Here is a 25,225-nt window from a genome sequence, read left to right on the forward strand (position 1 = left end):
CCGCCGCCAGGCGGCGCCCTCGGGCCGGGCGGGGCCGCTCTGCCCGCAGCGGCGGAAGGGGCGGGGCGGCGGGGGCGCGGGCCGTGCCGCTCCGCTCGGCTCCGCTCCGGGCCCGCTCCGCGCCGCGCCCGCAGCCCCGCGGCCCCATGGCGCTGGAGCAGGCGCAGGCCGAGGGCCCCGCCGCCGCCCCGGCCCCGCCGCGCCTCTGCGAGCCCGGCAGGTAGGTAGAGGCCTGGCGGGGCCGGGGCCGGGCCGGGGCCTGGCGCCGGCGCGAGTGACCGAGCTGTTTGTTTCGCCCAGCGGGAGCGTCCTCGCCGCCCCGGAGAGCCCCAGCGAGGCGGCGCCGGCCGGCCCCGGCGGAGAGGCGGAGCCCGCCGCCCCCGGCCCGGCCCCGGCGCTGCCGGCGGCCGGCGGGGAGGGGGACCCCGGGCCGGGCGGCGGGGAGGCGGCGGGGCAGAGCGGCGGGGCGGCGGAGGAGCCCGACCCGGAGGCGGCCCCCGCCAGGCCCTCGCAGACCATCGCGGTGCAGGTGCGTGTCCGCCCCCGCGGCGGCGCGGGGCTGCGGGGAGGGGCGTGCGTGAGCCCGGCCGGTTTCGGGGGCGCGGCGGTGCCCGGCCTTGTGCCTCGACCGGGCGTGAAGTAAAAGCGTGGCCCGAGGGTCGGTTACGAGCCGCCGGCCCGAATCCGGGGTGGCGGCGCGGGCGGCGTTTCCCCGGGAGCGGGGCGCGGGTCCGGCCGGTCGCTGCGGGGCTGCGGGGGGCGCTGACCGCGATCGCCTCCCTTTGCAGACGGACTTCAAGACGGCCGACATGGATGTGAGCACGGATCAGGACATCGAGAAGAGCTTGGTGGGTATCGGAGCCCCGCGATCGGGCCCGGGCGAAGGAGCTGGCGCTGCGCTTCCCACGGGGTGTTTTTTCTCGTTGAAACGCCAGTTTTGGGGTTCCTGAGCTGTTCTCCTTAAAGGAGGACATGCAGGGCCAGGTGCAGCCGCAGGCGGTGCCTCCCGTCATCTTTTCTGGTCCAGAGAGCCCCAGATTTGAAAGCAGAAGCCCTCTAACTGCGGTTCTGGATGGTGGCACCTGCTGGGCTCTTACACGCTGCTGAGCTTTCCTGCCCCTGTCCCTGAGCGCGAGGGGAGGGGAAGGTTCTCCCTAAATTTCTGCTCTCCGCTGCAGGACAAAATGATGTCCGAGAGGGCTTTGCTGAAGGAGCGTTACCAGGAGGTGTTGGACAAACAGAGGCAGGTGGAGAATCAGCTGCAGGTGCAGCTCAAGCAGCTCCAGCAGCGGCGGGAAGAAGAGATGAAGAACCACCAGGTATTTGGCGACGTCGCGGTTCCGTTTATCGCCCGCTAGCGCTGCTGCTCGCGCAGTGACGGTGGGCTGCTCTGGCCTCGGGCAGTGGGGAGCAAACGGGCCGGGAGCGGTGCCGTGACGCGCTGCGTGGCCGTTCCCCTCGTGTGCTGCGCTGGTCTCCGGCGCTGGGGACTGGCCTCCGCCGCAGTCGGGGCGCTCAGCAGTTCAGAACGCCCTCCTGACACGGCGCCCCGCGCGCACATCTGCTCCCGCCGCTGCTCCTGCGGCGTCTCTTCAGCAAGCACGGCGTCCTTCCCGAGCAAAAACTGGCGGGAAGGGAGGAGAATTGGCCCGTCTGATTATTGGGATCTCTGTGGCTCCCGGATCGCTGGGTTAAAGGAATTAATCGCGCTGGCCCTGCAGTAGCTCACGTTAAGACAAAAGTGACCGTCCGTGGCCTAGCTCTAACCCAGAGCAGAACTCGTTGCCCCTTAAAATCCTTCTAAAGAGGCGGGAGAACCTGCGGTTTAGGCCGTCTGTCTCCTGGGTTTCCTCATTGTAGCTGCTCTGTATCTTGTCTGGATCTACTCAAAAAGATTCTGATGATGCGTGTAATCTCATAATCTCTCTTCAGTTAATCTAAAATAATAACGGATTTAAAAACCAAAACTCTTACTTGGGAATTTTGCTCTTTAATTGTGTGGTGTTTGTTCTACTCTAGGAGATCCTGAAAGCGATTCAGGACGTTACGATCAAGCGAGAAGAGACAAAGAAGAAAATGGAGAAAGAAAAGAAAGAATTCTTGCAGAAAGAGCAGGACCTGAAAGCAGAAATTGAGAAGCTCTGTGAGAAAGGCAGAAGGTATTAGGACAGAAAACAATTTATTCTGGGGGTGGGGGGAGGTATTGCTTAACCCTGGGTAAGCAACAGAGGATCGCTTTGGCCGTTGTGGAAGCAGCGAGCGTGGGGGGGGGCAGTTTCAGGCAGACGGGTACGGCTCTGGCGGGGTCTGCGCAGACAGAGCGCCTTTTGTTTGCAGAAGGCCTCAAGAGGAGTTTTTGGGCAGCGGGTTCCCGCGTCGCCCGCTCGGCGCGCGCGTGGCCAGCCCTCGGGAGGGGCAACGTGCCGCTTGGCTCTGTCACAAACCATCGTAATAGTCCCCCCCGCAGCGAGCAGTCGCAAAGCACGTGTTGTGGGAGCAGCGCAGCTCCCTGTGGCAGATTCTGGTTCTGTGCCACAGCCTTTGTGCAGGATCATGATACAGCAGAATTCTCGCTCTGGGGGACGTTCACGGTCGCGTTCCAGCCTTTGTGGACCGGCGCAGCGCCGGGAGCGTGTTGCTGCGCTGGGCGTGCTGCGGGGCCAGCGCGTCATTCAAACCCGGGACCGGCGCTGCCACAGCGGGCAACTCCATCTGTCCTTCTTCTCCCGTGCAGGTTGCTGAAGGAGCAGGAGGAGAAGGAAAACAAGATTGCCTCTCTGATCGCGGAGCAGTCCGATGAGAAGTAAGGCTCTTCTCCGTTAGCAGATTATTGCTGTGGAATGCTCTTTTCCTTCCACTTGTTTTGCCTTGGAGCGAATCTGGTGCTGCAGGCAGGGTAGGCTAGAGAGAGCTCTAAGGGTTTGAGCTGCTCTTCCAGCAGGCTGGTGCCCCCCAGTCTCTGGATTAAAGTGCTCCTCGGTACTTGTGACGTAACGAGCCCCTAAGGTTAGAGTCTGCACTCAGTGGATTGACTCGGCTTGAAGCTGCTACCTCGCACTGAACTTCAGCTTCCCAGAATTAGGGCAAAGCTGCTTCTCAGTTCCCCACAGCTGCCCGGCTAAACTTGGGCCCGCTTGGGTGTTGCAGAGCTGGGTGGAGAAGCTCCGGGTGCAGGCAGAGACGCTCACGTGACACGGGTGGAAAGGGCCAGCCTCAGGCTTCTCCAGGATCCGAGCGGCCAAGTCCCGTGTGCCGGCTCGGAGCCGTGCGGCCTTCCCTGGCGCTGGGCCCAGGGAGTTCCCCGCCCCGTGCTGGGGGTTCGCGTGCTGTGGAGCAGCTCTCGGGATGGTGCCTCACGCAGCCGTGGGAGCTGCGGCCGGGGCCGGGCTGTGGGAGCTGCTGCTCTTCTGTGGGTCCCACAGCTACAGGGGTCGACGGGGTTGTGGGGGGGTTTGTCAGCCGTCCCTGAGCCTGAGTGGACGTGTCCTGGGCCTGTGCAGGCAGCTGTGGGAGATGGAGCTTGATAAGCTGAAGAACCAGCACAATGAAATCAACAGGAACATTCTGGAGGAGACGGAACGGGCCTGGAAGGCAGAGGTTAGTAGGTGCCTCCTCACCTGCGGAGTGGTTGCTGAAGGGGCTCTTTAAGGCTCCAGGGCGCAATGAATGACTGGGTGAAGTCAGGAGCGGCTGGGGACGAGGCCGAGCACCCCTCGGTGGGAGGAGAGAGAGGGGGGATAAACACGTATCACTGCAGTAGATTGGAAGTTGCAAAATTGTAATAGTAAAGGGTAAAATCGGTGATTGGGAGCGAAGAGATTGCCTTTGCAGTCTGGCAGCGAGAAACAAGGGAGTACAAAAGCTGCTCCTCGTGGGGGGCCTCTCTCTGCCAGATCCTGTCCCTGGAGAGCCGGAAGGAGCTGCTGGTGCTGAAACTAGAAGAAGCAGAAAAAGAAGCAGAGCTACACCTCACCTACCTCAAGTAAGTCCGTGTAGTCTCAGAAGGGGCGGGGAGCTCGGGTGTCCCTCCGTGCCCACCTCCTCTGCCTCGGCTGACGCTGGAGGTTTGACCAAAGTAGTTTGAGGTTTCCTGTGGCTTTCGTGTTTAACGGGGTTCAGGAGTCATGTGTGGGGCTGTGCTTATCCCCCAGCACCATCCGCCTGCCGGAGCTGTGCCGTGCTCTGGGGCGAGCTGACTGCGCTGCTGGAGGGGGGGAGCGCTGAGGGGGCAGGCAGGGAGGGGTGTGGGGCGTCGGCCGCTCCCACTGAGAGCGCAGTTGCAAGTGGGAAAGTTCAGTTGTGCTTGCAGGTCTGCGCCGCCCACGCTGGAGACCATGAGGCCGAAACAGGAGTGGGAGATGAGGCTGAACAGGATACGGATGACCAAGGAAAGCGTCCGAGTAAGTTCCCGCTGGACGGCTGCCAGCCTCAGAGCGGGCAGAGCTGCGCGGCGACGCTGGGGGAGGGCGCCGATGCCCCGCTGAAGCGCCGTGCAGCTGCAGAGATCCCCCACCCGCCTCGTCAGGCTCCTGGGCGTGATGTGAAAGCAGCGTGTCGGGTTAATCGCCGAGGCTGTTACTGTCTTTCTCCCTCCAGGTCCTTTTTTATTCTCCTGACTCCTGTGGAACCAGACTGTGCCCGCTTCAGGGCCGGCAGCTGTTCGGGGCACCTGCCTGTCGTGAGCGCGCGGTGTGCAGAACTTCCCCGGGCCGAGGCTCAGATAAACGTGTCTGTTCTCTTTCCTCTCTGCCAGGATCAGTTCAACGACCACATTCAGATGGTGAGAAACGGCACGAAGCTGAGCAGCCTCCCACAGATCCCGACCCCCACGCTGCCCCCTCCGCCCTCAGAGGTGAGTGCCTCTCCAGCCCCGCTGCTTGCTGCTGCGTGGGTGCTGCGGGGCCCTGGGGACAGCCCGCCCGCTGCTGTGCGATGGTGATGTCGGGGGTCCTCTGCCTGTCCCCCCTCTGCCTCGTCCTGGCGGGGAGGAAGGGTCTGTTCCCTGGCCGCAGGGAGAACGGCTGCCAGGGCCCACGGCTCGGCCCATGTCCCATCTGGCTGCGGAGGAAGGCGCTGCCTTCGGGTGGGTTCTTCTAACCAGCCTTTCCCTCTCCCCCTGTTTTTCTTTCTCAGACAGATTTCATGCTGACGGCATTCCAGCCCAACCCCTCCCTTACTCCCAGGCTCCCGTTTCCCATCGGACCAGTCCCCGTTCCCATGGTGATGCCGAGTGCGGATCCTCGGGCGCTCTCCTTTCCCCTCCTGAACCCCGCCATCTCCAGGCCCAACCAGCCCTCCCCGCCGCTCCCCGCTTCCCAGGGAAGAAACAGCCCGGTGGTGGCGTCGCTTCTGGGCACGCACAGCCCCCACGTGCCTCCAGCCGCCTCCATCCCTCCTCCGCCGGGCCTGGGCGGGGTCAGCGTCGCGCCGGAGTTCCACAGGCTGCAGCCGGCCGACAAGCTGGAGAAGCTGCTGGAGAAGCTCTTGGCTCGGTTTCCGCAGTGCAACAAGTACGTGTTGAGCCACGGTGGCGGCGCGAGGAGAAGGGCAGCCGCACCGGGGGAAGCGTCGGGGCCCTGCGCTCTTCCCGCAGCGTTTTGGGGCGCGGAGCTCCCCCGGTGCGCCATCACCCCGCTGGAGGGTGGGCCCGGCCGGAGGGTCCCCCCTGCCGCTCTGACGGGCCGCTCTCCGCGCAGGGCCCAGCTCACCAACATCCTGCAGCAGATCAAGACGGCCCGGAGGACCATGGCGGGTCTGACCATGGAGGAGCTGAACCAGCTGGTGGCGGCCAGGCTGGCGGAGCAGCAGGAGCGGGCGGCGGCTGGGGCGCAGGTGGGGGCCGGGCTGCTGAGGGGGACGAGGAGCTGGAAGGGTGGCGTGCAGTCGGTGACGCAGGGCGAGTGACGCAGCTGTCCTTTCCTCCCCACTGCAGCCTCTCGGTCGGATCAGGGCGCCCATGTTCTCGGCTCCGCTGCCCCAGATCAGCACGCCCATGTTCCTGCCCCCGGCCCAGGTGGCGGCGTACCCCGGCACGGCCTCACATGTAAGGCTTCGCGGCTTTCCCGGGCGCCTCGCCCTCCCCGGGGGGAGCAGAGGGGTGCGGGCGCAGATCCTTGGTGCTTCGGGGCGGGGAGGAGGGGACCGGCCGCGGGAGGGGTGGCCGAGGCTGCGGCATCCCGCGACGGCTACGGGCGGAAGGAGGAGCTGGGCGAGTGGTGGCCCCCAGCTGCGGGTCCTGACCTCCGTGCCCGTTCCCCAGAGCCCGGCTGCCTGCAAGCTGTGTCTGATGTGCCAGAAGCTCGTGCAGCCCGGCGACCTGCACCCCATGGCCTGCTCACACGCGCTGCACAAGGAGGTGAGTGTGTCCGCGGTGCGGCGCTGCTCCCTCCTGCCCTGAGCAGGCGCCAGGAGAGGGGAAGGAGCAATAAGCACCTTCTCTGCGTCCAGCTGGCCCCGAGTGGCCCTTGGGGGTGGCTTTAGGCACCGTCTGTCCTTGCTGCTGCCCTGTGCCCGTTGCTGCGGGGGTCAGATTCCGGCCCTCTGCCTCCTGGCTCAGGAAGGACCTGGAACACGGGGCTGCGCGCGGGAGCTCTTGGGAAGAGGAGGAGACTTGCGGGCTGCCGTGCTTGGTGGAGGCAAAGCCCTCATCCCAACGGCTCCGGGGCCTTCAGCAGCCACCGAGGAAAAGGAAAGCGGCGTCTCGAGGAGGGGCTGGTGCTCTGCCGGGCCGAGGGCTCCCTCCACGGGGCGACCGTTGGGTGGGGGCCATCGCTAAGGCACAGAAGAAACAGGTGCCCCCTCACCGTTCGGGAAGAGCAATGTCAGGCCCTGCTCCGAGTCGTGCGGGTGGCTCCTGACTAATCCTCTCTCTTCCAGTGCATCAAGTTCTGGGCGCAAAACAACACAAACGACACTTGTCCCTTTTGTCCGAGTCTCAAATGACGGCGACGCCAACAGAGCGGCCCCGCGGGAGGAGTTGCTGTGAATAGACAGGATCGGTTCTAAGATTTCTACAGTTCTATATTTATACGACCATGTATACACATGTACATTTTTATTATATAGGTAATGTGTGTATAGAAAGTCTGTATACATACAAATTCATAAATAAAGTGTGTATATTATGCAGTGATTTGGTGCCGCTCCTCCTTCCTTAGCTCGCGGCCCTGCTGGCTGCCTTGCAGAGTGCCGCCATGTGCCGCGCTCCTGGGGATGCCCCGGCCCCTGTCCCCACTCTTCCCCCCCCCTCGGCAGGACGCCCCTGCAGCCCCCTCCCCTGCTGCTGCCCCGCAGCCCCCCTCTGGGCGACGAACAGGGCGCAGAGGAGCGTTTCGGGTGGCCTTTTTTTTAATGTAATAATAATTTACCGTGTTCACATTCATTGCTCTTACACAGACAAGAGGTTACAGGGTGCCGAGGCCGCGGCGAGGGCCGGTGGGCGCCACAGCCCCGGGGAGGGAGCGCCCCGGCGGCTCCGGAGAACTGACCTCACACTGTTCCCGCTTTCCCCTCTCCTTCCCGCTGCAGCACGGGCGGCTGCCCCGGCCCTTTCTCCATGGATTCCGGTGGGATTAGGGGGTGCTCAGCACCGCTTCAAACCTTCTACTTGCTCTGCAGAATTTTTTTCCCTCCGCGTTCGCAGTCTGCGGCTCAAATCCGGCGCCTCTGCCTTGGGGCTGGAGTTTGGCTGCGGGCCCAACCCTTCTCCACAGCCACCGTGGTTTAAGGCAGTGGTCCACAACAGTCTCTGGGGGGGCCTGGGGGAGCTGGAGGCCGACGGGTGCGGGGCAGGGGCTGTTGCGGCAGTGCCTCTCCTACACCGCGTGCGTCTCCTCCCGCGGCCTCGCGCGCCGGCTCCCTCGTGGCCTTTTCGAGGCGAGGCTGAACTGCAGGCTGTGGTTAACGAGCCTCGTGCTTGGCGCTGCCGCAGAGCTCCGGCCCCTCGCCCCCAGCCCCGCCGCAGCCCCCAGCTCGCGCTCGCCGTTGCGTTACCCGATCGCGGGGGTGAAAACAAAGCGCCTTCCCCTCCGTGCGGGCGGCAGAGCAGCGGGGAAGCACGGCGCTCTCAGCCGCCCACCCTGGGGGAGAGGGGGGGAGCCCGCAGCGGCTTCCTCTCCCCAGGGCACGGCAGGACACGGGGACGGGGTCCTGGCACCCCGGAAAATCCGCCCTTGGATGTAGGAACGCAGCGGGGATGGAAGCACCTCCCGCTGCCCTCTGGTGCTGCCACCACCTCCCCCTAAAGCAACCCCGGCCCCCCGCGAGCCCCCCGAGCTCACCGCGGCAGAGCGAGCCCTGGCCCTCGGACTGAACAGGGGGCTAAAAATGTTTAAAAAAAACAACCCCAAACAAAACAGGACCAAACGCCCTAATGTTGGGTTTGGAACAGTGGCTTTCAGCGCTAGAATTAAAAATATAGATATACGTCTGTATTGTACAGGTGAGAAGCGACCGTTATTTGTACACCCGGGGGTGGGGGGGGACCTGCTATGTACACGCTCTGATCCTGCGCGGCTGCACTACCAGTGACTCGCGTTATATATAAAAAAAAAATCCAGGAAATAAATACAACCACGTGTTTAAAAAACAATAAACGCTGCAGCCCCCACCTGTCCCCAGGGTGTCTCAGACGCGGGGGCAGGAGCCGGGGCCCGGCTGGGCCACCTGGACTCGGAGCGGCTGTGCCCGGCGCTGTGGCACTGGCCGGCGGTGAGCAGGGCGGGGGCCGCCGAGCCCGGCGCTGGCTCCCCTATGGCTTTCGAACGGGCGGGTGGGCTGGGGAGCGGCCGGCGCTGGGGCCTTCGCTCGCTCCTGCCGGCAGTTTCTGGGGGCAGCGGGCGGCGTGGGGCGCGCGGGGGCACTGCAGCCTTCCCTCCCTGCAGCCCCCAGCCCGGAGGGCAGCAGCTGCCGGCTCCTTGCGCAGCCGCTGATGCTGGAGGGTGGCGAGCCAAAGCGGAGTGGGGAGAGGGTGGGCGCGGGGAGTCCTGGGGCCAGCAAGAGCACGAGGGGCAGCTGGGGAGGGCAGGGGACATGCCCTGGGAAGCGTCGGGGCGAGCGGGAGGAGGGGAGGGAAAGCCCTGCCTCTGGCCCTGCGCGGCCGCCTCCAAAAACCCGGGGCTGGGGCCACCGCAGCACCCAGGCCCAGCCCCCTGCCCCGAGAGCTGTGGCTTCCCGGGCTGAGGAGGGCGGTGGCGCAGGGCCGGAGGGATGTGGGGAGATGCTACGCCCAGCCCCCGGGACAGGGCCACTGCGCTCCTGGGCCACCAGCGGGCACCAAGCGCCCCAGGGCCCGGGCTAAGAGTCTGAGCTCCCCAGGCTGCCGCCCTGTCGTCGCGCCCCCGACCCCCCAGGTGGGACGTGGGTCTCCCCGCCCCGCTGCCTCACCTGCGGCCCCCGGGGCTGCCCCCACGCTCTGCCGTCACTTCAGCAAGGATATGTCGTCAGCGAAGTCGTCGTGGTCGCGCCGCAGGCAGTGGAAGCAGCGCCACTGGAACACCATGAGGCAGAGGGGCAGCATGAAGAGGGCGCAGATGGCTGCCATAACGTAGGCGATGGTCATCAGGGTGGACTCGTCCGTCTGCGGGATGTTGTAGCCACAGTCCTCCATGTTGGAGTGCAAGTAGGGTCCCTCCACGGCGGCCATCCGGAACTCGTCATGCACTGCGGGCGGGAGGAGGCAGGGCTCTGGCTACCGCCTGCCCACGTCCCCCCCCGCCTCTCCCAGCCCCGGGCGCAGCCCTCACCGTGGCAGGCGCTGACAGCGAAGCCGATGCGCTTGCGGGCACGGTCGAAGACGACATAGAAGCCCTCCATGATAACGGCACCCATGACGGTGCCCGTGGAGGACTGTGAGATGGCGAACTTGTAGCAGTCGTCCTGCGAGGTGGCCACGTCCTCCACGGGGCGCAGGTATTGCTGCGGGGGGAGAGGGGCCGTCGGGCATGGGGATGGGGCAGAGCTCCCTGCCCTGCGCCTGCCCGGGCCCGGCCAGCGCTCACCTGGGGCAGGATGGTGATCCGGAAGGACTGGTTGGTGGCTTCCCCCATCAGGTAGAGGGACAGGACAGGGAAGATGTGCCAGGGGGTGGTGCCGACCTGCCAGCAAACCAGCTGCTCCCCCAGCCAGAAGCCGTCCGGGAACTTCTCCGTCTGCCAGAGGGAAGCGGAGGTGAGTGGGGCCGTGCCGGGCGGGCAGCAGCCAGGCTCAGGCGGGCGCCGGGCGGCTGCGCTGCCCCCGGCCCTGGGGACGGCTTTCACTGACCGAAGATGCCGTTTTGATGGATTTCACCGCAGCCTCAAACACCTTCTTGGGCAGGCGGAGGTTGGTGGTGCCGCTGTCCACGATACTTTTGTCATAGTTGTACTGGGGGCAGAGGAGGAGTGAACCAGGCGCCAGCCCCCAGCCCCGCTCCCCGCCGCCCCCCTCGCCCCTGCCTCACCTCCTTGCAGTCCATGTTGAGGTCCTGCCCGTTGACCTCCAGTTTGACGATGATGACCTCGTAGTACCACTCCTTCCGGATGGGCGTGTACCAGATGTCCCCCACGTACAGCGAGCGGTCGATGCCACCGATGATCTGCAGCCACAGCGAACGGCGTTGCTGTTGGCTCTGGCCGGGGCAGGGCCCCCATGGCAGCCCCCCGGCCCCTCGCTGCCCCCCCGGGCTCTCACCATGCTGCCCCCCACCGACGCCAGCGCCTCCGTCTCGTTGGGGGAGAAGCCTGCCCCGCAAAGCTGGAGTGAGAAGATGTTGGGCACCCGGGTCTGCTTCACCAGCGAGTCGAAGAAGGGCTCCAGGCTGTCGTCGGGCTGGTGGGAGGAGAAAGTGGAGGCGGGACAGCGGTGCATCAGCACTACGCCTTCTCCAGGGGCTCCCCGTGCCCAGGGGACCTCTCCTCGCCGGGGCTGCCGTGCCCCCAGGGGTCCCGGCTCCGTGTGCTGTCACAGCCAGGTTCAAGGGCACCGGCACTGCTGCGAGCCGGGCCCTGGGGACTGACCAAGGCGTGGCAGAACCCTGCTGGGACAGCTGCCGGCAGGGCCGGGCAGAGCTGGGACCCGGCGGCTGCCAGCCAGGACTCACCCGGGCGATCTCGGCGTACGCCAGCCCCAGGATCCCCTCCCAGTTGGAGCCGTTGATGAAGAATTTGTCTGACTCCGTGATGGCAGCGATGTTGGCTCTGACGGTGACGTTGGGGCCGTGGGGGATGGTGACGAGGTCGGTGCCCAGCTCCCCTTCCCACTTGCCCTGCGTGTAGGGCACGTACACACCCTTCCGCAGGTCGCGGTAGGTGCTGGACCTGCAATGGTGTTGAGGAGGCCGAGTGAGGCCGGAGCGGAGGGGGAGCAAGTGCCCGCGCGTGTTGGCAAGGGCGGAGGCGGGCGGGTGCCTCGCGGGCACACGGAGCGGTGGCTGTGCTCTCCGTGTGCCCCCAACATACTCACAGCTGCCGCTGGTAGTATCTGCGGAGGAAGGGGTGAGGCGCGGCTCCCACGGCGAAGTTACTGCTCCCTGTGTCCACCAGGATATTCAGCTGGAGAAGGAAAAGAGGCAGGGAGGCTCAGGACCGCAGCAGGACCCGGCCATACCACCCGTCCTGCTCACTCTGGCACCGCTGAACTGCCTTCCCCTTTCCCACACCTGGCACGTGGTGGCTGCTGGACCTGGGCTCAGCCCTCCCACCTGGGGCCAGGCCCTGCCCGGGCAGCAGGCAGAGGGATGGGCAGAGGCAGGGCAGGGAGGCTGCCCTGGTGCTGGCTGCATTCGGGGGGCCCCAGGAGCGATGCCAGGCAGCGGCGCCAAGCCCCGAGCCGAGCAGGGGCCCCCTTTTGCCGTGCCCAGGGACAGCTCAGAGACACTTTGCGAGAGGACGCGGTGCCAGGCAGGAGTCAGCGACATCGGGGTGTTGCACAACAAGCAAACATTGTCCAGCACGGCGCAAACAGAGCGTGAGGTCTCCTCGTGGCACCGCGCGGCCTCGGCCCCCGCCGCCTCGGGCAGGATTCGGACAGCACCTGGCGGGAGGGAGCAGCAGCGGGATGGGGCGCCCAGGCTCCTCTGGCCGGCAAACCTCATGCCCATCTGGCCGGAAGGACGGAGGGTACCCGAGTCACCGCCGGCTGCTGGGGCTGCTCATCAGCCACCCACACACCAAGCTCTGCTCCCAATTCCCTTCTGCCTGCGCCCCGGATTACCAGCTCACGGGCAGGCTTTGGCAAACGTCCCGCCGGCAGTGGGTCAGCCACATCCTGCCCCCAGCTGAGGCCTGCCCGCAGCCCCGCCGCCCGGCCAGCAGCACAGTGGGGATCACTGGAGCCCAACCTTCCCCTGGCAACCCGGCACCCGCAGCCGGTGCCACTGCGCCTGGCCAGTTCCGTCTGATGGGGCGTTAGGGGCCTTCTGCTCCACACAGCCCCTCTCCGCTGATCCCTGGGGCACCCGGAGGGTTCGGCTTTCCCTGGAGAAAGATCTGCCGAGCTGATGCTGCAGGCAGAGGAGGGCTTTTGCTCTCTCCCTCAGCGGCACCGAGCCTTCGCCGTCTGTCCTGAAGCTCCCGAGGCTCGGCTGCCCCCCTCTTCCCCATGTCTTTAGGAAGCAGCTGGTCTCAGGGAGCCTGGCGTGAGCGTGCAGCATAACCAACATGCTAAGGGATGCAGAGCGTGAGAGCAATTAACTGCTGACGGTGGCTTTGCAGCCCAGCACGGCTCAGAACCAAAATTAAAGCGCAACAGAATAAAGAAACTTCCTTGCCAGCACCAGGAAGGTGGCAGGAAAAGTGAGGAGGGAGATGGACTGCGAGGGAGAGCAGGGCACCCCGACCAAACGTGGGCCTTTGAGAAGGGTGCGTGCACCCCCGTGGATAAACACCCTCACCGATTTCTGCGTATGCGCAGCCACAGTCTTTCACGTGAATCCTTTAATCCCGTTACAACGCCCGGAGGGATTTTGCTCCAGCACACACACGCACACGCACCACGTTCGCGTTTGGAAGGAGTCCAGGCTGGAGGACGCGGCCCAAAAGGGCGACTGGCTCGGAACCGCGCGGCTGCCTGGGAACAGGTGGTTCACACGGAAATTATCTGGCAGCCGCGACACGTGGCAGGTCCCAGGCAAATGATGACGAAATAGCATTTCAAGCCTGATTTTTTGAAATCATCTCCTCTCTTTTTCCCTAAGCATACCCTGCCAGAGCAGGGAACAAATCCCTGGCGCGCAGGGACAACGTGAAAGCCCTGCGAGAGACCCGATCTCCGCGGCGGCAGCATCGGTCCCCCGCCTGCCGTTCACGTCTCGCCTGCGTTGCTCTCCCGCCACGTGCGCAGAGCCGTGCTGGGACCCAGGACGGAGCCAGCCCGGGGGAAATACCAGACTTTATTTCTGAGTCAGTGCGGGTCTGGCAGCCTACACAGCGGGCGGGGGGAGCCCAGCCCTGCACTGGGGGGAACACGGACCCTCGAGCACCGAGCTGCCCCCCTGGCCCTGCTGCTGACGGCAGCAGGGGCGAGCGTCTGGGCGCAAAAGGACTCGCCAGCGGGAACTCGCACCGTGTCCCCCAGAAAAGAGGGGAGGAGCTGATCCACCCTGGGCTGCACGGCCAGCACCTGGCCCTCAGCACCCACCCTGTCCCCAGCGCAGGGGCAGACGGTGCCAGGCGCAAGAGCCAGGCAGCGCAGCTCTGGGACACGAGGGACGCTGGCAAAAAGGCGGAGCAGGCGCAGAGCCCGCTGAAGCACTGGCCCCCGCTCCGCACGCTGTGCCCCCTGAGCCCCGCACAGCGCCAACCTGCACGAGAGCCCCGAGGAAAGCCAGCTCGGCAGACTCTGCCCGGGCACGGAGCGGCACGCAGAGCCAGGCGGGCAGCAGCCGGCGGCGTGGCTCGGCCGTGTGCTTCCTTCGTGGCCGCACATGCAGCTGCGGGCAGAAAGACACCGGCCCGCCGCGTCCCCACCCCTTGGCCACCCACACACCGCGCCAGCTCCTGCGCGGTGGCAGCCTTCGCCTCGGGAGGGAGGGAGGGATGATGGATGGAGGGATGGATGGGTGGAAGGAGGCAGGGATGGAGGGATGGAGTCTGGCCTGCGTGGCACACACAGCACTCTCCCGCCTCGCCCCAGCACGCCCGGGCAGCCCGTGTGTCACCCGGGCGAGGCGGGGGTCACCTTGGGCGGGCGCCCGCGGCCAGCTTTTGCCAAGCGCGGGGGAAAACGCATCCCCGGGGCATCACGGCGACGCGGGGGAGCGGGACGGCGACGCGACGGCGGGCTCGGCCGCGGGGGCACCCCCGCACCCCCCGGGCTCGTACCTTCTGCGGGGGGCTGCCCACCGTCATCTCCACGTAGTAGCCCTGCCCGGACTTGCCCCGCAGGTTGTCGATCATCTCCACGAAGCTGCCGCCGCCCCGCTCGGCCTCCTCCGGCGCCCGGCGCGCCCGGGGGCCCGGCGGCGGGGCCGCGCCGCCCCGCAGCGGCAGCCGGATGCGCGGCGGGGCCGGGCGGGCGCGCAGGGCGGCCGCCCCCAGCCACAGCAGCAGCCAGGGCCAGGCGGCCGCCATCGCCGCAGCGCTCCGCCGCACCGGGCGGCTCCCCGCCCCGGAAAGCCCTCCTCCCCGCGGGCGGGGGATGGGGCCTAACGGGCCCGCAGAGCCCCGCGCCTCGGCCGGGCGGCCGCGCCGGGGCCGAGCGGGGCGGCGGGCATGGCGGCGCGGCGCTCCCCGCCCCGGAAAGCCCGCCCGCGCCCGCCCGCCCGCCGGCGGAAGCGCTTGCGGGCGCCCGGAGCGGCCCGGCCCGGCGCGGCGGGGCCCGGCCCGGTGTGTGTGTGTGTGTGGGCGGGGCGGGTGGCGGTGAGGCCGCGCCGGGCCGGGCCAGGCCGCGGGCCCGGCCGACGCGTCGCCATAGCAACGCGCGGCGGCACCCGCCCCGCCCGGACTACAGCTCCCGGCAGGCGTCGCGGCTCTGTGACGTCAGACAATCCGGCGCTGCCGCCGGCCAATGGCGTTGAGCCGGGGGCGGGCCGCGCCGTTGCCAAGGGAGCCGCGACCCGGACACAGTGACGGCGGCGACGGCGCGTCCCCGGACAACCGGCGGGCGTCTCCGGTGAGCGGGGCGGGGGCCCGTGTCCGAGCGCGGTGCGGGGCGAACACCGGGGCGGGCGGGGGAGGCCGCGACGCTGCAGGGAGCTGTCCCGGCCGCCCTGCTCGGGGCTGTCCGTCTGTCGTGTCTGTGCAGGCAGGAAATAGGCGGGAAAAGCTTTTTTTTTCACTTTTATGCCGTATCGGTCAGAGCCGGTTCTCCTCCTCGCAGCCCTTGCTGCCCTCGCGCTTAGCTGCGCTCACAACCCTCCTGGCGGCCTGTGCCGGGGGGGGAGGCAGCAGTAATTCATCCCCCAGCGCTAAGGCCAGGGATGAGGGAAGGGGCTGGAATAGCGCGGTGAGGGAGGACAAGAACAGGCGGCCCCGAGCGAGCTGCCCACATCCAAACGCCTCAATCGGGTGCGTTTGGGAGGGGGAGAGGCTCAAGCGCGGCGATGCTGCTTCGTTTTGGCGTGTCCTGAGATTATCTTTGCCTGGAAGCTGCCAGGATTAATTGCTGCTTCCGAGAGTCGCTTTACGTAAGAGTTACAAATAGGGAGCGGGCCGTAGTTGGGCAGCGGTGGGGTGATCCTGCCTCAGGTGTATTAACGCTGCTCAGACCGTCCCTATCGCTGCTGAGGCGCCTGGCAGGCACCCCAGCTTCCCGACCCTCACGAGGAAGGCAGCAGGATGCTTTGTGCGTGGAGGGGTGTGGGGGTAAAGGCTGCTCCGACCTGGTCATCCCACTGTGTGAGCGGTGGGGCTGGAGGGGACGGTCCTGGCCGCCCCGGTGCTTGTGCAGCTGCGGGGAGCCTGCTCAGCCTCCTGGCCGGGCTCCCTACGTGCTGTGCCAGGCAAATGCTGGCCAGATGTGGCCATGCCGAGCCACAGCTGGGGCTGTCTGGGGTGGGGAGATGAATTTATGGCTACCTGAAGCTGTGAATTGAGTCGTAAGGGCTCAGCTGTGGCAGGACTAAGTCACTGCCTGCAGTCCTTAAATTAAATAGTGAAGCAGTGCCCCAGCGGTGGGACACATTAAATTAGGATCCTTTTACAGCTGCTGGAATCTCCCCTGGGAAGGCGAGAGGCCAAGGCGAGCAGGGCGCGGGAAGGAGCTGCCTTGGCCCTGGGCACTGCTGATTCAGCCCGGGGACTGCTCTCAAAAAGCTGTGCTGTGCTCTGGGAAAACTGCTTGCTTGCTTGCTCTTTCTTCCCATCCTCATTTCACCTTAATTTTTGCCTGTTTAAGAAGTGCCCAGAGCAAGTGCTCGTCTTCTCTGTAGAAGGTTGAAAGCCTGGGGGGTCTGATAGTAACTTCTGTGTCGCTTCAGCTCTGCTGCCTGTTTCCACACCGGGAAAGGCCTTTGATTGGGTTTTGCTGCGTGCAGTGGAAGGGCACTGTCAGCAGAGCGGAGCGCTCTGCCCCGTTGCACGTTTCCCTTTCCTGGGGGTGGCTCGGGCTGTGGGTGTTGTGACCAGGGCAACTTATCAAGATCCATCCTGCTGCCTTTGCCCTCACCCGTCCCGTCTGCACCACGCGTGGCAACCCCCTTGTTCCCCTCCCCAGCCCCAGGGCTCGCGCCACTCGCCGTGTGACGAGGAAGTTTTATTTCTGCGTGCAGTTGGTCACTGGGCTTTGGTGTCACTTCCCTTGCACGACCAGGTGTCGGGAGCCATGGCAGCACCAATGGTGTGCATTGGTGACCAGCTCATTCTGGAGGAAGATTACGATGAGACGTACATTCCCAGCGAGCAAGGTAACTGCTGCCTGTCCGCCCTGGAGCTGTGACGGGGGATCTGAGTGTGCGAGTCGCTTCTAGGGGTCTTAAAACGGGAACTGGGGAGAGTGTGGGTGGAGAGGGTCGAATAAATGGGATTTCATAGGAGGCAGAGCTGAAAAATTAGCTTTTTGGTGGCAAAAGTAAGTGGCGTTTTGCAGCCTGTCTCCCTGCTTTAGCAGCCTGGTGGGACGCGCTCACTGACACATGGGGCCGTGCTGGCAGCTTTGAGCAGCTTCGTTTCAGGATCAGGATTTCCCAAAGCTTTCGCCGCAGAGGTTGGCTTTGTTGTGTAGTGCCTGGTGTAGACCATCTCCACAGGTTCCTCTTCTGTGTTCCTAGAAATCAAGGATTTTGCACGGGAGATCGGGATCGACCCTGAGAAGGAGCCAGAGCTGCTGTGGCTGGCCAAGGAGGGCATCGTGGCCCCGTTACCACCCGAGTGGAAGCCCTGGTGAGCACTGGGGCAGCGGCTGCCCGGGGAGATCCGTAGCCTCTCCTGCCCAGCCCGTCTCAGCGGCAGAGCAGGGGAAAGCCACAAGAGATGTACTTCCCGTGGGCAGGGGAGCTTGGGTCTTTCTGGGGTGGTGGGAGAAGAGGAAAGAGTGTTTGGGAAGTTGGAGAAGGGTGTGAGCAGTCTCTAGGAGGGCTGCTGCCCCACACTGAGGTGTCTTTGGGCTCTTGGGGGTGTCACGCTCCGCTGAGCTTAAGGTGGTGACGTGACCCAGTATGGCGCGTGCAGCTGTGTTTGCGTGTGCTCTGTCACCTTGTCCTGCTCTTTTTGCCACACAGCCAGGATATCACTGGCGACATCTATTACTTCAATTTTTCTAACGGCCAGTCCATGTGGGACCACCCCTGCGATGATCACTACAGAGAGCTCGTTGTTCAGGAGCGAGAGAAACTGGCTCAGGGCAGCTTGAAAAAGAAAGAGAAGAAGAAGAAGAAAGAAAAGAAAGAAAAGAAAGAGAAGAAAGACAAGAAGGAGAAGCAGTCCTTGAAGCCACCCACTGTGAGTAGATTCTGCTTGTGGCCCTTCTGGGGAGGGCTGGGCGGGGGATGAACTAGGGGGTGATCCTGAGCTGTTGCTGCTTTGGGCTCGGAACAGCGATCCCCCGACAAGGGGGCCTGTCCAGCACTTCTGGGTTTGGTGAAAATCCAACAGAAGTGGGGTCGCAAACCCACCAAAGTTGTGAAGTTTTGGTCTGGAAGGACACACCTGGAGGGGAGCGATGCTGTTGCTGAGGAGGATACAGCACCAGCCTTGGTACCAGCTGAGGGTGCTGGTGCTATTCTTAGCAGCAGATATTTGAGTGCTGGTGCGATTCCTTCCGCAGAGAGGCCAACAAATGGTGTTTGTGCCGTGTCCATGTGTGTGTTGCTGTGACACACAGGCAGTGGACACGGGTGAGGTTAGTCTGCTTCGCTCTTGACACCTGCAGGTGTAACCGAATGCCCTGTAGATCCCAAGTGGGAGCAAATCCCCCCCGCCGCCTCCCATTTGCTGGTAACAAGCTCGGTCTGCTCGGGAAGAGATGGTGCCTTGTGTTGTCGCTCAAGGCATAGACCTCTGCCACCCGGAAAGCCTCCAGCCTTCACTTTCAGCATTTTCTTTTATGTGTATGCATGTAATTTCAAGTGTTTAAAAATTTACACACCTATTTATATAGAAATTGTGTATTAAATAAATATATATCTCTACTTTAGATAGATAAGGGTACATAGAGTGATAAGTTTTAGTTATTTGCTAATATTTACCAACTTAGGGAATGCAGCCAGGGATTCTTCCTTCATCAGCCTCTTGTGGAAGACCCCCTGCCATTCTGCCCCCCGGGCAGGAGAGTCCTGCCCCAGATCCTGGTAGCCAGATGAGAGCTGGAGGCTGCCTTGACGAAAGCAAAGGGAGACTGTCAGACCTCAAGGATTCAAGGAGACCGTTTGCAGGCAGGTGGCCAAACAAGCTGCAACCCTTGCCTGTTCCAGAGTTGAGCAGACCGTGCCAGACCTCACCTGATGTGGAGAAAAGTTTAGGAAAAGACCTCTCTTTTAGCAGCTCTGATGCAGACATCCACCAGGACCAATATACACCTTTAGAGATGCCAGAAGAGCTTTGCCTCAACTCCTCTGACTTGCAGCCTGGCGATTTAGAGGTTAGGCCACCAGTGCAACCTTTGTATGTGTCAAAGGAATCCTGTTCACCAGACTTGAAGAATGTCAGAGCTCTGCTAGAGGCCTTTGAAGAAAAACTCCTACTCTTTACGGATGAAGAGCAGAAAGAAAAGTGGAAGATGAAGGACGAGAGGGGTGAGTGTGTCCATAAGCCTGCTGATCACTTCGCAGTCAAAGAGAAATCTGCAGGACCGGAGGGGCATGTGGAAAGAAATTCAGGCAGATTGCAAGCCAGAGAAAAAGAAAATTTCTACTGCAGGAACAATGAAATGACTCTTTTTGATGCCAGTCTCACCGGTGACTGGAGCTTGCAGGAGGCAGTTGATGTTCTGTATGCTCAAGAAGAGCTGAAATCCCACAGCGAGGTATCTGAGAGTGAAAGCAACGGAGAAGATCAGGACGAGGCTTTGGGTCAAGCCATCGCTCTGTACAAGAGCAACGAGATCGTCGGCAGAGCTGAGAGCAAGGGTTTAAATCAGGTAGAGCCGATGGAAGGAAGAGCAGGTACAGAAGTAGACAGTAGCAAAGGCGCGCTGGAGAGCCACTCCGCAGTCCCTCGGAAGGTCGCAGAGGTACTGCCCAGCTGCCAAGGGGTAGCTGCAAAGAGAGGAATCGAGGCGCTTCTTCACTCTGCAGTGGATCCTGCATCAAAATATCTTTTTTCATCTGCTGAAGACAGCTGGAGAAATGACGAAGGAAGCGGTCTGATATCAGAGTGTGATAGCAGCGATTCAGCCAGATCTCATGATGATAACGCCCCCCAGGTCGTGGGAGTGAGCCGTCGCTTCTCTCCACACCACGAGCCTGGGAGGCAGAAGGACGGGCACGCCGCTGCAGAGGAGCCTTGGCTGCCTCCCCCCACCGCGGGGTCACCCTCGCCGCAGGCACCCAGTCCAGCCCAGAGGTGGGAGAGGGAGCGTAGCTCCGAGGAGGTGAAGTTGTGCCGCAGGCCAGCACATGAACACGTTGGTCTTAGGATGGATTTGAGTGGGAAATGCCCTGCCCAGAAGTCTGACGGTGCTGGAGGGCAAAGAGAACTGAAGAGAGGCAACGGGAGGGCAGATCAAGCTCCCGGAGCGTGGGGAGAGAAATTCGCAGCAGAGTTGCAGGTTGAGCACGGGCGGAGCAACCCCCTTGGCCAGCACAGGAAAGCGGAGATGGCCCAGAGCAGAGAGACTGCAGCGAGCTGCAGCAAGATAGATGCTGGGGAAGGAACAGGTGGGAATAAGGTAGGAGTAAGTCCTTCACGATGGCCCTTCCTTGTAACCATTTCTGCAGAATTGAGAGCGTGAAATTTTGCTTCTAAGCCAATTTTCAGGAGAAAAGGGCAAAAACCTGTTGGCGGTCACATAAACGGGTGTGGCATTAGTTACAGTGGTTTTCCTAAAGCTTAGGGGATAGCTTGAAAAAGGGTGTTTGTGGTCTTCCTTGCGTAGCAAACACTGCACAGTTCCCACCTTGTTTGAGCTTCACGAGGACATGAAGTGCCTTCTGAATTCAAACAGGTGATGGGCAGTAAATTAAGTGGGATGGCAACTCCCAATACAAAATCATCTTGAATTTTGGTGCTAAGCTCTTTGTAGCAAGCACACTACAAAGTCAGCCTCTTCCCTGGCGATCCCACAATCTAAATTGAGGGGCAATAGCTTATTCAGCTATTTCTGGCTTAAATCTCAAGGCCCGGAGTGATTGGGTTGGTTGAGGTGATAGGGAAACGGCAAGTCACAGCCCGCTCTCCCACATCGATGTCCAGTACCTTGAGAAATGGGCTCTCTTGCCTCTTAAAGGGAAGAGAAACAGGAAAAAGTTTGAATGAATTAGGCTTTTCGAAGGAGAGAAGGATTATTCCCAGTGGTTACAGACCATGGTTTGGCAGGCGGTGCAGCACTGATTTATCTGAGCAGAGCTTAGTCCTTGGACCCTGCTGCCATGGTCTTAGGACACCGGGGGAGCTTACGGGTGTGATGGGCCCAGCGATAAACACAATTTCCTCCTTCCTCTGTGAACTGCTGGCCCATTTCACTCTGTTTTGCCCAAACTTTTTCCCTCTGTTGCCTATAGCAGGATCCCGCCCTTCACTGGGAATAATATTGCAGGTTGTTTTGTCTTTGTCCATGAGTAATTGCCTCGATTTAATAAGAATTTACCAAATCTCCTGGTTTGAAGGAAAAACCAGCACCAAAAGGTCACTGTGTGTAATGTTAATGAATTGCTGTGCTCTGCTGGTACCCAGCTGTGGCTCCACTGAGTCACTAGCTCAGGTTCCTAATTACCAGCATGTGGCACTGCTCGGTTAGCTGCTAAGAACTAGGACTATAAATATCAGATAAACTGCAGCTTATCCCAAAAGTTCTAATGAGCCCAATGGAAGTGAGTTTGTCTTTGCTGAAGGGCAGCTGACATCCTCTGCTCCACACACGTCGTTAGTGGCCATCCGCAGAAGATAATGAGTTAAGCCCAGCATGCAGCATTGATTGTGCTACCATTGCTGTGGCAGGGACTTGGTGGAAGAAGGGTCCATGCGTTTTCACGTCCCGCTCTCCGTCCCGCAGCGTGCGAGTGAATTCACTCTGTTCTCAGTCCCTAATCTCGGACCGACACAGACTACAGGCGCTGGGCGTTCCGAACCCCCGGCGCTTGGCTGTACGGGCAGCTGCCGAGAACAGCCTCGCTTAACCTGCGCCGTGTACCGTGGGGCAAGACCCGTGGGCAGGAATTCCACACAGCCAAAGAGAACAGCCCCATTTCTGGGGGAAGACAGCCCCGGCAGGCTGTCGGATGGCTCCCCGGGATCTGGCCAGGCTCTGGGGGGGAGAGGCATGTTCAGGATCTTCTCGCCGATGCGTGGCGGCAAAGCTGCTTTCCACTACCTGGGGCTTCTCCGCTGGTGTGAGGTGAGGACGGAGCCTGGATTTCGGTCTAAAGAGAGGTGGTGATTGCAGCTTGTGGCGGGCAGGAGGCTTCTCACCGTCATGTCACGCTGTGCGGAGTAGTAGAGCAGACAGGTGAAGCTGCTGTAAAGTAAACGACCCTGTTCAGACGGGTCTTTGGAAGGCGAAAGGTGCAAGTCAATCCAACCGCTAGTCCTCGCGTGTCTCGTGTGCTGGTGGTCGCTGGCTGTGGGGTCTCACAAGCAGTTCCACGGCGGTGGTGGGTTTAGGATCAGCAGCCAGAGTTTGCACGGGAGAGGAGGAAAGGAGGAGCGCAAGCGGCGTGCCCCTGCTCTCCGTCAGCGCGTCCCTCTGCACGCTCCAGCCCTCAGGCACTCTGCTTGCTCCCGTCCAGGTGCCCCTGGGGAACCTCGCGCCGCTGCGTGGCCTCGTGGCGCCTCTGGCCGGCCTCCGCGGGGCCATGAGCTTGGACGCGCCCAGCTCAGCGGACTCCAGCCTCGTGGCCAAAGGAGGGATGCAGGTAAGGTGCTGTCTTCTCTGGGACCGTGCCCTGCAAAAGTCACAGGCGTGGTGGTGCTGAGAAGCTTCAATGACACTGTTTGTGATCTCTCGTCAGCTTAGAAAGGCTTTTGTCTGTTAAAAAGCTGTTTCCCTACTCTGTCTTTCACTACGTGTCTTGTCTTTTGTTATTTCTAGGGAGCCCAGTGCTAAATTTGTGGCAAGCTTTCTTCTGCTCTGTCAGGCAGATTTAAAGAAAGAATTGTTTCAATTACTGTTGGGAGGGGAAGAAGTCTGTTAAGTTCACTTTAGTAGAACTTTGATTTGTGTCCAGATGAGGCAGGACATACAGCACAGATAATGTAATCTAATCAGTAATATTTTCACTCAACTTTGAGACTAAAAAAATGAAAAGAACAATTTTCTGGATGAATGTAAGGTTTACAATCACATTGAATGATTATTTATAGAATGTGACCTTTGGGTCAACAAAACAAAGTCTTAAGTGGTAACAAACTGATCTTTTAAAGGAAAACAGTGTATGTGCAGAACATTATACACCTCCTCACCTTCACCGAAGGTTTTCTTCTTGCTGAGTCAAGTCTTGTCTGTGGGAATTTCAAATCCTTTGCTTTATTACGGTCTCGAGTGATGAGTGTTTTGAGGCACGGGCAGGTTTTGCAGATGGGCTGCTGGAGGACCAGAGCCCCTTTGGCGCGGGGGAGAGCGCGGCCTCGTAAAGAACGTGTCATGTCCCAGCAGGACGTGGCGCTGGCAGAACAGGGGTAGCAGCGTCTTCCCGAGCACCTTCTCGGAATTCAGCAGCTCCCCTGCTGCTGGCCAGCGTCTCGGCGGGTTTGTGTCTCCCCCTCCTCCCTGGCTCTCCTCTCACCTCCCTTTCTGACTTCACAGCCTGCAGAGACCTGTAAGCCCACCAGCCAGACCAAGAAGTTGCTGAGCTTGGTCTGCGAAGAGCAGAGTTCCTTGAATACGGCAACCCTGGATAAAGGGAGAAACGAAGAGGACGAAAGCGCGGATGAGGTACTTTGTGTGCCTTGTTTCTTCACGTGTCTCACTAACCGTAGCGCAGGCAGCCTCCAGCAGTGAAAACTGCTGCTCCCCTGCTAATAGCTGGTTGGCCGTGGTCATTCCATTTGACTCCAGGCCTTAATTTGTGCTGCATTTTCTCTGTGTTTGGTCAGCAAAAAGCATCTAATCCTGTTTTCTCGTTGTTCTTCCTATAAATCAACATCTGACGTGATGTATTTCCAAAAGGCTGTAGGCCTGTTGCCTTGGGGCACGGCGATGGCTCTGCCTTAGTTCAGTGACTAGGGCCCCCCAGTCCCTCCTGGGGGATTGCAGGGGTCGGAGCTCAGTGTGGGCCATCTCCTCTTTTTAATACCTTTAGAGTCTCCGTGGGACAGCAATTCTGTTCAAAAACCTGCACATGGATGTCAGCGCCCTGGGAGGCAGCTTCAACTCTGAGGTAAGAGAGCGAGTGATGAGACGGGCGGGAGAAACCCCCCGGGGGGCAGAGGAGCTGCGGTGCTGCCAGCCAGCACCGGGGCTGGGGAGTGAGAGCGCAGGAGTAGCGCCGGAGGGACGAGTTCATGTGGCAACCTGAAACCTGTCTTCTCGCACTGCTGAGAAATTCCATGGCTGGGACGCAGAGTGCCAGTGACGAGTTCAGTACCCGCGTGGGCTCACGCAGACATTTTTCTTCCCGTGGGGGTGCGCGCGCTCTGCCTGCGCTTGCTTAGCAGCGATCAGGCGTCGGATGACAAGGACACAATGGGAAGCGCGTTGCAAGCAGCTCTGGTGATTCGGCCCAACTGTTCATGCTGACATTAATCCTTTCTCGGCGCTTTGAAAATTCCGTTCCGGTATCTGAAAGGCACATTAATTTCTTTTAAAGTGTTTTACAGTATTTCCCTTATCCTTTTCACAGCATACGAAAATTAAGCTGTAAAGTACTTTGCTGGAGAATCCATTCACGGTGCTGGGCAGAAACTGCAAAGGCTTGTGCTAAAGTGGATGTGAAAAAGAAAGGCCTGACTCTCTCGTCTCCAGACGACAAGCAGGCTGTCGGGGCCCAATTCGTCACTGAAATGTTAATGTGGCCAGGAACAAAGAGCTGTCTTGGCATTTCAGTGCCGTGCCAGGGCTTTGGGAATCTGTTATGAGATGGCAATTGCCGCCCAACAGCCGGGCTCTGTTAACCCAGATGGGCGATATCTTAGTTTTGCTAAGATATTAGTGCCCCAGTGGAAAGTATAATTCTTTTGTAGTTCCATGAGATGGCAGTAGAAAAGCATTCCTATGAGCAAGGCTCAGCCCGCAGCCCCAGCCATTTGCCAGCTTCCTTCCAAAAAGGAGAGGAGGAAAGGACTCGTAGGGCGAGCCCTCCAGGGGGGAAATCTAGGCAGTAATGGGATGACGGGATGAAAAAACTGGCTTCCTGTAGCCTGCGGGTCAGGGTTGACCACCTGCATTCAAAGAAATAAGCACGTGGTTTTCGTGACTTGCTGAGGCAGAAGGATGTTGGGTGAGACTGGAGGCCGCATCCAAGATGGCACAAACCTCCAGGAGGGAGGGAGGAGAGATGGAAAGAAACGCTGCACCCTCAGTGGGCTCCTCTGGAGCAAGGACTGAGTTAACTGGGGAAAAGGCACCCAAAAGGAAACCCAGGTCAGATGCTGGAGAACTTGAGGCGTGAGGTGTGTGTAGAAGGCAGAACGTACTCTGGGAAAGGGGCCGCTTGGTTTGCTCGGCCGCTCGGGGGCTTAGCTCTCGCCCAAAGCCAGCCGTCCCCCTTTCTGAATTTCAC

At 61.5% G+C, this 25,225-nt stretch overlaps 3 protein-coding genes across 8 annotated transcripts in view; 2 read left to right on the forward strand and 1 right to left on the reverse strand.

Moving 5' to 3' along the window:
• Positions 1–84: 84 nt before the first annotated feature.
• RNF214 (ring finger protein 214) lies at positions 85–7,132 on the forward strand. 2 transcript variants are annotated; one of them, XM_074894797.1, is made up of 15 exons: positions 85–220; positions 301–529; positions 789–848; positions 1,179–1,319; positions 2,020–2,159; positions 2,735–2,803; positions 3,501–3,597; positions 3,894–3,982; positions 4,298–4,400; positions 4,754–4,852; positions 5,134–5,510; positions 5,697–5,832; positions 5,933–6,043; positions 6,260–6,355; positions 6,877–7,132. In XM_074894797.1, the coding sequence occupies exons 1-15, from the start codon at positions 147–149 to the stop codon at positions 6,940–6,942; spliced, it is 1,887 nt and encodes a 628-aa protein (XP_074750898.1). In that variant the 5' UTR covers positions 85–146; the 3' UTR covers positions 6,943–7,132. The 2 variants fall into 2 exon arrangements, with proteins under 2 accessions (XP_074750898.1, XP_074750899.1); XM_074894798.1 differs by having other exon boundaries at positions 4,310–4,400.
• Positions 5,505–14,666, reverse strand: BACE1 (beta-secretase 1). 3 transcript variants are annotated; one of them, XM_074894801.1, is made up of 11 exons: positions 14,518–14,598; positions 14,298–14,402; positions 11,440–11,528; positions 11,078–11,294; positions 10,669–10,806; positions 10,439–10,573; positions 10,261–10,362; positions 9,999–10,148; positions 9,744–9,915; positions 9,385–9,660; positions 7,330–7,893 (listed from the first exon to the last, which is right to left on the reverse strand). In XM_074894801.1, the coding sequence occupies exons 2-10, from the start codon at positions 14,370–14,372 to the stop codon at positions 9,419–9,421; spliced, it is 1,320 nt and encodes a 439-aa protein (XP_074750902.1). In that variant the 5' UTR covers positions 14,373–14,402; positions 14,518–14,598; the 3' UTR covers positions 7,330–7,893; positions 9,385–9,418. The 3 variants fall into 3 exon arrangements, with proteins under 3 accessions (XP_074750901.1, XP_074750902.1, XP_074750900.1); XM_074894800.1 differs by lacking the exon at positions 7,330–7,893 and adding an exon at positions 5,505–6,979 and having other exon boundaries at positions 14,298–14,666; XM_074894799.1 differs by having other exon boundaries at positions 14,298–14,666.
• Positions 14,667–15,022: 356 nt separating this feature from the next.
• Positions 15,023–25,225, forward strand: part of CEP164 (centrosomal protein 164) — a 38,417-nt gene continuing 28,214 nt past the window's right edge. For all 3 annotated transcript variants that reach the window (XM_074894958.1, XM_074894959.1, XM_074894960.1), the window contains exons 1-7: positions 15,023–15,087; positions 16,726–16,819; positions 17,183–17,294; positions 17,633–17,852; positions 22,295–22,420; positions 23,311–23,439; positions 23,807–23,884. In XM_074894958.1, coding sequence (XP_074751059.1) covers positions 16,738–16,819; positions 17,183–17,294; positions 17,633–17,852; positions 22,295–22,420; positions 23,311–23,439; positions 23,807–23,884 — 747 coding nt within the window. In that variant the 5' untranslated portion in view covers positions 15,023–15,087; positions 16,726–16,737. The remainder of the gene's footprint in view (positions 15,088–16,725; positions 16,820–17,182; positions 17,295–17,632; positions 17,853–22,294; positions 22,421–23,310; positions 23,440–23,806; positions 23,885–25,225) is intronic.

This window comes from Strix uralensis, chromosome 26 (genome assembly GCF_047716275.1).
Source record: "Strix uralensis isolate ZFMK-TIS-50842 chromosome 26, bStrUra1, whole genome shotgun sequence".
In the NCBI taxonomy this organism is placed as follows: Eukaryota; Metazoa; Chordata; class Aves; order Strigiformes; family Strigidae; genus Strix; species Strix uralensis.

Bases quoted from the DNA above. Each gene is read 5' to 3' on its own strand.
- RNF214 (XM_074894797.1), top strand. From the start codon at position 147: ATGGCGCTGGAGCAGGCGCAGGCCGAGGGCCCCGCCGCCGCCCCGGCC. The intron at 3,598-3,893 runs GTTAGTAGGTGC...TCTCTCTGCCAG, and splicing joins AACGGGCCTGGAAGGCAGAG to ATCCTGTCCCTGGAGAGCCG. The intron at 4,853-5,133 runs GTGAGTGCCTCT...TTTCTTTCTCAG, and splicing joins TGCCCCCTCCGCCCTCAGAG to ACAGATTTCATGCTGACGGC.
- BACE1 (XM_074894800.1), bottom strand. From the start codon at position 14,546: ATGGCGGCCGCCTGGCCCTGGCTGCTGCTGTGGCTGGGGGCGGCCGCC. The intron at 10,807-11,077 runs GTGAGTCCTGGC...TCCTCCCACCAG, and splicing joins CGTACGCCGAGATCGCCCGG to CCCGACGACAGCCTGGAGCC. The intron at 9,916-9,998 runs GTGAGCGCTGGC...CTCCCCCCGCAG, and splicing joins GGATCACCATCCTGCCCCAG to CAATACCTGCGCCCCGTGGA.